Source organism: Mobula birostris, chromosome 9, assembly GCF_030028105.1.
Source record: "Mobula birostris isolate sMobBir1 chromosome 9, sMobBir1.hap1, whole genome shotgun sequence".
NCBI lineage: Eukaryota > Metazoa > Chordata > Chondrichthyes > Myliobatiformes > Myliobatidae > Mobula > Mobula birostris.
This window is the reverse complement of record NC_092378.1, coordinates 125,643,730-125,651,694: the sequence shown is the minus strand read 5'-3', so window position 1 is coordinate 125,651,694 and position 7,965 is coordinate 125,643,730. Positions and strand designations below refer to the sequence as shown.

Here is a 7,965-nt window from a genome sequence, read left to right as displayed (position 1 = left end):
TATCTTTGTATCATCCACAAGCTTTTCCACAAAGCCATCAATTCCATTGTCTAAATCATTGGCAAACAATGTTAAAATTAGTGGTGCCAATACTAACCCCTAAGGAACACCACTAGTCACTAGTCACAAGTCAATTACCTCTTCCAAAGGTTGCCTATGTAAGTAGTCAAAATAGCAGGCAGCCATCGATCCCAGGGGATCATGGGTTTACACCTCTGGTGGACTGTGTCCTCTCCAGGGTGCAGCCTGGGCAGGAAGATTTGAAGAATCGGCTGTTACCCATGCTGCAGGTCTCCCTCTCCACGTCACTGATGTGGTCCAAGGGAAGGGCAAGAGCCGATACAGCTTGGCACCAGTGTTGTCACAGAAGTTGTCAGAGTGAAGTTGTGAACAACATCAAACTGCCTTAGGGACCCCGGCTCCAGATTTCTTCCTCAGGGTTTACTCCTGAATCCTTCCCCATGAGTGGGTGTGGCCGTAAGGCAGCGGAGGTTTAAAATCAGAGTTTTCCTTCTCCAAAAGTAGAAATAAATCTGCATAAATGACTATCCCACAATAACTTCAGGAAATCTACTCTGTTTTGGCAAAACTCAAGAGTTATAAACTCAAAACATAAAATGGCAGTTTAAGTTTTAAATAAGATTCATATTATGAAAACAAAAATTTTACAATTATTAAATTGAAGCTCTCTCTTAGATTAGTTATTTAAAATGTGCTTGAAATTATAATATTTTTGACTATAAACATTTGAAATTCAAAACTCCCTCACCCTTAATAACAGCTTAAAATTTAAATTCTTCCACTTGCTTCCATTGTTATATTCTTCAGTCAATCAATAAATATCCTGTCAAAGACAGGTTGGGACTTAACGAGCAATGATTTGCCTTTCTATAACACCTTAAAAGCAGCAAAACACCATAAGGTACATATTGAAATAATGAGGTGACCAGGAACTTGGACTTTGAGGAATATTCTAAAGGTAGAGAAATGGAGAGGTTTAGAAAAGAAAATCTGAAGCTTACAGTAATGTCAAATGCATGATTCTCAAAGTGGAGCAATAAAAATCAATGATTTGCAAGAGGCCCTATTTGGAGCACTCTTTGAATCTCAATGGGCAGTAGGCCTGGTGAAGGTTTCATAGATGGGAAAAAGAGGGGCTTTGAAGAAAAAGATGAAAATATTAATATTGAATGCTGCTGAACCAGGAGCAAATACAGATTGGCAAGCACAACAATGGAGAATGACAGACTTGATGCAACCTGGGAAAAAGGAAGAAAACCTTTAAGTGAGCTGAAATTTTACAGAGAGCAATAAAGTGAGAAGATAGACAGTAGAGAAATGGAAGAGTTAAATACAGAATTAATGAAGGGTGAAGGATTTCAGCAACAGATGACCTGAGGCTATGATCTACTGACAGGTTACGTGACACATCAAAATAAAAAAGATACACAAGAATCATCACTAGATGTGTGGAATCTGATATGTTCCTAAAGGTGTCAATGATGGACAACATAAAGATAGGAAATCGAAAGGTCTTGTTTGCATTCAAAGGAGTAGGCCAATGCCAGAATTACGAAAATGCTTTAAATAAAGTAGTATTTTCATATTCTGAGAAGTATCTTTTAATTGTATTTTTATTAAAAGGTAACTGCATCCTTTGGTCACCAATTTTGTAAAATAAATATTCATACATGATTTTAAAGCATCCATTAATTAGCATGTTTTAAATTTAAGCCATACTGTATGCTTTGCTATTTAGAAGAATCCATAATTCTGAAACCATTGGCAGTGCATTTGATCATGTACTAGTTTTCTAAATTACTGCTCCCTATCCTCTTTAAACACCGATTGTGTAATAACAATTATGTTTCTTAACTGTGCCTACTCAATAAGTCAAAATACCATGAAATTCAATTTTACGCCTATTTGACTCACCTGATTTGAGCACAAATCAGAAGAGTTGATAAAAACCCTTTGGCCAAGTGTGAAGCCAGTTTAGCATCTGTGACATGGAGATTTAATAGCTGAATTTACAGGAACAGCACTTGAAAATTCCCTGGCAAGCAGACCATTAAGCTAAAGCCTATCTTCCGTCCCTCTGATTTGCTTTCTTCAACACTCTCTGGTTGCTGGGTGCTAAAGCAAACCGAAGCTCTGTTTACAAAGTCTACTATTACAATACTCCCACCAAATATTTGTCAAAAGTCAGTCCATGCAATACTATAAATGCATTAATCACAGGTGTGGAACTGCTATTAAGGCAGGGTAGCTCTTTGGTGTGCTTTTCCAGTGTGACGGTATAATTCAGGTAAGAGCTATTACCTTGTTACCAATTTTGTAAAAGATCCTCTGAACCATTAAACAAACGTAAAGCTCTCAGCAACCCCTGTTGCATGAGATTTAAGGATTAGCGGTGACATAGTGATAAATATGGTGAAATTTCTTAATTCTTTAGATGTTGTACTATAAAACACACTGTGTTGTTGTTAAGGAAATGTGAACTTCATAAAGTCAATTTAAGAACACCTGAGAATTACTCAAATGTAAGACAGACTTTTCAAGTAACAGGCTTGCACGTTAAAATCTAATGGAAGTCTGTATTAGAATTAGTTAAGAGGTCTACATCTGATAACTTTTGAAGTTATTTGATTCATATTAAACATAGATACTGTTTTAATGGAACATAGAAGTCACTGTTTTATTACACCAACTCCCAGATTAATGATTCAAATTTATTGATAATCGATTTTTCTATGTAGAAACAACTGTTACCTGCAGTGGTTTCTGTGTGTGTGTGGGGGGGGGGGGGGGGTTATATCTTGAGATCTGATTGATAGCATTGCAAAATCATGGCAATACACTGTATCTTTTTAAATTGTACACAGGGCAGATACAAGCCAGAAACAGAACCAAGATAAGCACGCAATGGCAGCAGGTGTGATAAAGAACATGTCTGATTTTAGACTAGCGCAAGCCTTTCAGCTTCCTTTTCTAAATCTCGATGTTCACCAGGACACGGATTTCCAGGAAACATCTGAGGAAGAGGAAGAACTAGAAGATAACAGTGAAGAACAGAATTCAGGAAGCATTAGGAAATGCCCTGGAGGTGAAAACTGCAGTGCAACGCACCAGTCATTTACACCTGTAGCAAAGAGCACCAAAACCACGTTGCAGCTACTAAGGTTTACTGAGTTAATCAACAATGATATTCAGAAGTACTTTGGTAGGAAAAGCAAAGATGATGATCCTGATTCTTGCAATATCTACGAAGACAGGTTTTATTCCGGTAAATCAGGTAGAGAGCTGTACTATGCAGACCTCATAAAAATTGCACAAGATGGAGATCAAGAAGAGGAGGAACCAAATGTATCTTTACTGCAACCCAAAGAAATAGACACTCAGGCACTGGAATTAATCTGTGACAGAGAAAGTATTAAAAAATTAGGTCCCCTGGCAGAACTTTTTGAATATGGTTTGTACAAATACATGAAACCATCAACCTTGAACAGGAGAGACAACAGGATGCAAAAACTGGATCAAAAGTATGCCAATGTAATCCCAATGCACAGACGAAAGCTTCCTTCATCTTTTTGGAAAGAGCCTGTTTCTCTTGTGCCTAGCTGCATCCTTCATACTAGCACACCTGATTTTAGTGATCTTTTAGCCAATTGGACTTCAGAATCAAATGGACAAGAACTCCAAGTTACTAGAGAAATCTCAACTGAAATAAATAGACAGTCACTGGAATCTGAACCTTATCAGGTTGTATAGTGCAAATAGTAATTTTTCATAAATCTCTTATTAAACACCTGAGTGCTCATGTTTCTGCTATCCTTCTAAGATGTTAAGTATTTAGCTATAAGGGTATATCCTAAAATTATTATTTTTGCTAACTTTAAAGTAATTCTCTATCTTATTTGAAGAATATGTCCTATGAATGGTTAATGGAAAATGAAAGAAAATTGAAAACAACTAGCATCTCAGAAAATTTGCTGCAATCATTCCATTGAATTTTCCTGAAGATTATCTGTAATTTATTGGCATTTAAATTTTGCATTGTGTTTTATATATTTGGATACCAACCAAGTGAGAAAAATATAAGTATTATTGTTACATATTTATATTGATGCGTAAATACGTAGACCATTGCATTTTAATAAACTGTTACCAGAACATGTTTGATGAAGTTGTTCATGTGCTGATATAATTATTAATGTTGAAATTAAAAAATTTTTTCAAATTTCAATCTATTTTCTTTAGCATTGGTGAGTTCTGTTGTCATATAGGTAGAATAATAGGACAAGCAGCAACAGTTAAGCAAATTGTCAACGTGTAATCTATCTTAGAGCCAGGATAATACCAGAAATAGTTTCAGGTTTTCAATGACTACAGTATTTGGCTTTTTATATTTACCCAGTTCTCTTGCATTGTAAATGTGCATTTTTACTTAAATGTCAGATCAAACACAGAAGATCCTTTTCCTTCAATGAATTGTTACCTGTCAAGGTTTTCATAAAACATTGCAATCTTTGCAACACTTTAGACCTACAATATTCTACCTACTTCATGAAAAACAGTAGAATATTACATTCCATTAAAAATTTGAGATTTGAAAATATTTTAAAATCTTTTTCTGGTAAACAGAATGGATAAAAACATACAACTGAAGATTGAAAACGCAAACACGAGGAATTCTGCAGATGCTGGAAATTCAAGCGACACACATCAAAGTTGCTGGTGAACGCAGCAGGCCAGGCAGCATCTCTAGGAAGAGGTACAGTCGACGTTTCCGGCCTCTTCCTAGAGATGCTGCCTGGCCTGCTGCGTTCACCAGCAACTTTGATATGTGTCAACTGAAGATTGATTTGCTTTCTAATTAAATAAAATTATTCCCTGAATCAGGCAAGTTACCAAAATCAGAATAATTATCAAAATCCTAAATGAGGTGAAATTGGATGCCTTTGCACAGTACTGCTGCCACAAAACAACAAATACTGATTCAGATTCTGATTCAGGTAACCTGTCTGAATCAGAGCATCAGTTTACTTAAAGAGGAAGCAACTAAATCTTCAGGTGCAAATTTACCTATGGGAGATATTTGATATTTCTCTGGAGTGTCAGCACAGAATACTTTAACAATTACTTCTTGTTTACACAACATTTGCTGTTTGTCTCAAATATTTAATAAACTCCAGTCTGGAAATGACAGAAGACTTGACACCAGAAGCATCAATGAGTCATTTTAAAAAAAAATTAAGTCAAACCTTCAACTGTTTAAAAACAACTTATTTGTACAGAATATTAGAGATTGATAGCAGAAATATATACGGTGGCTTCAGAACAGACAAACACTAAAGCATTAGTGATTGATTTAGACCATACGACATAGGAGCAGAATTAGGCTATTTGGCCCATCAAGTCTTCTCAGCCATTCCACAATAGCTGATTTATTATCCTCTCAAACTCATTCTCCTGCCTTCCCCCCGTAACTTTTGATGCCCTGACTAATGAGGAACCTATCAACCTCCACTTAAAATATACTTAATGACTTACACTCCACAGCCGTCCTTAGCATTGAATTCCACAAGTTCACCACACTCTGGTTAAAGAAATTCCTCCTCATCTCTATTCTAGGTGGACGTCCCTCTATTCTGAGGCTGTATCCTCTGGTAATAGACTCCCCCACTATAGAAACATCCTCTTCACGTCCATTCTACCTACGCCTTTCAATATTCAATAGGTTTCAATGAGATCCCCCCTCCCCATTCTTCTGAACTCCAGTGATTAAGGCCCAGAGCCATAAAATGCTCCTCATACAGTATGTTGATCCTTTCATTCCCAAAATCATTCTCATGAACCTCCTCTGAACCCTCTCCAATGCCAGCATATTTTTTCTTAGATAAGGGGCCTAAAACTACTCACAATACTCCAAATGAGGTATGACCAATGCTTTCTAAAGTCTTAGCATTACATTCTTGCTAATGCAATGTCATTCTCATCCTCTCAAAATGAATGCTAACATTACATTCGCCTTCCTTATCACTGACTCAACCTACAAGTCAACCTTTAAGGAATTCTGCACAAAGACTCCCAAGTCCCCTTCCACCTCTGAATTTTTATTTTTCTCCCCATTAAGAAAGTAGCCTACACCTTTATTTCTACTATCAAAGTGCACAACACACCTCCCGACACTGTATTCCATCTGCCTCTTCCTTGCCCGTTTTCCTAATCTGTCTAGGTCCTTCTATATACTCCCTGCTTCCTCAGCGTTACCTACCTTTCCACCTATTTTTGTATCACCTACAAACTTGGCCACACAGCCATTAATTCCATCATCCAAGACATTGACACATAATGTAAACCGAAGCAGTCGCAAAACTAACCCCTGCAGAACAATACTAGTCACCAGCAGCCAACCAGAAAAGGCCCCTTTTATTTCTGTTCTTTGCTTTCTGCCAGTCAGCCAATCTTCTATCCATCAATCAAATTCAAGTTTAATTATCATTCAATCATACATGAATACAGCCAAACAAAACAGCATTATTCTGGGGCCAAGAAGCAAAGTATACATAGTTCATTCACACTAATGAACAAACACTAAAGCATCAGTGAACTAACACTGGTGGCACAGTGACATCAGCGCCGGACTCCGGAACGGAGGTTCTCGGGTTCGAATCCAGTCGGGTCGCTCCCGAGTACGCTTTCCATCTGTGCCGGGTTGAGTGTTGAGCCCACAACTCGATCTCGTAAAATAAAGAAAAATACTGCGAAATGTCTGTGTGAGGAGTGGCACCCCACACTGCCTTCTGATCCACACCTTGTAAGGCATGAAAATGCCTGACACTGGCTTCTCAGGCCTGAGTCGATGTCATCATCATCATCATCATCATCAATAAACAAAAAGAAATAGTCATGCAAAAAACACATATATAGCCCAAGAGCCTTTAGCGACATGTCCCACAGTACAGTTATTGGCAGTGCGCAGACACACGCAATCCAGTCTGTCATTCCACCAATTGAACACTGGAGGGAAGCAGCGACAGGAGAGCCCAGCCCCCAGTCGAGCAGCATGGATGCCATGCTGCACCGCCTCTGGTGTCTCCTCACCTGGGCTGCAGCAGCAGGCAAGCCCACGGCTTGAGGGCTGGTCCTCACTACAACCAAGGCTATGCAGCTCTCTGCCACCTGCCGCACCAACAAATGAGGGAAACAGGCCTCTGGCGTCTTACATTATCAATGTCCAAAAGGGTCCTGCGATCACAGAGAAACATTCAAGACAATCACCCACAATTACACTGCATGCTGCTTTCGTGCACCAACTCTAATGCCTTCATGTAGCATGGTCTGCACCATGGCTAGCTCCTCTGAGCCCAGTCTGACTCACCAGCTGTTTCCTCCAACACCTTGAGAAGCTCCTCCAACACACTGACAGGCTCCTTTGACATCCCAGCTGGCTTCGCTAACACCCAGTCCAGCTACTTTAATCAACAAGCAGCTCACTGATGGGGTAGACTTGCAGTACCTGAGTTTCATGGAGTCCAGTATAGTCTTTTGATTGTAAAAAAAAAGTGCCAGGAGGGAGATCAGTGGGGAGGGATGGGGGGGACGAATGGACAAGGGAATCACGTAGGGAGCAATCCTTGCAGAAAGCGGGGGGGGGGGGGGAGGGAAAGATGTGCTTAGTGGTGGAATCCCGTTGGAGGTGACGGAAGTTACGGAGAATTATATGTTGGACCCAGAGGCTGGTGGGGTGGTAGGTGAGGACAAGGGGAACCCTATTCCTAGTGGGGTGGCGGGAGGATGGGGTGAGAGTACAGCTAGTGACTTGTGTTCAAACGAACCTCTGGTGCTCTCTGTGTGACCTTCTCCCTGTGATAGCATGGGTTTCCGTTGAGTTTTCTGGCATCCAAAATATATTTATTTTAGAGATACAGAGCAGAACAGACCCTTCTGGTCCCTCAAGCC

The 7,965-nt window shown here is 39.4% G+C and overlaps 1 protein-coding gene across 1 annotated transcript; it reads left to right on the top strand.

Annotated features, from left to right (window-relative positions):
* Positions 1-2,925: 2,925 nt before the first annotated feature.
* LOC140203461 (protein PERCC1) lies at positions 2,926-3,771 on the top strand. Its single transcript, XM_072269520.1, has one exon. The coding sequence runs from the start codon at positions 2,926-2,928 to the stop codon at positions 3,769-3,771; it is 846 nt and encodes a 281-aa protein (XP_072125621.1).
* The last annotated feature ends 4,194 nt before the right edge of the window (positions 3,772-7,965 follow it).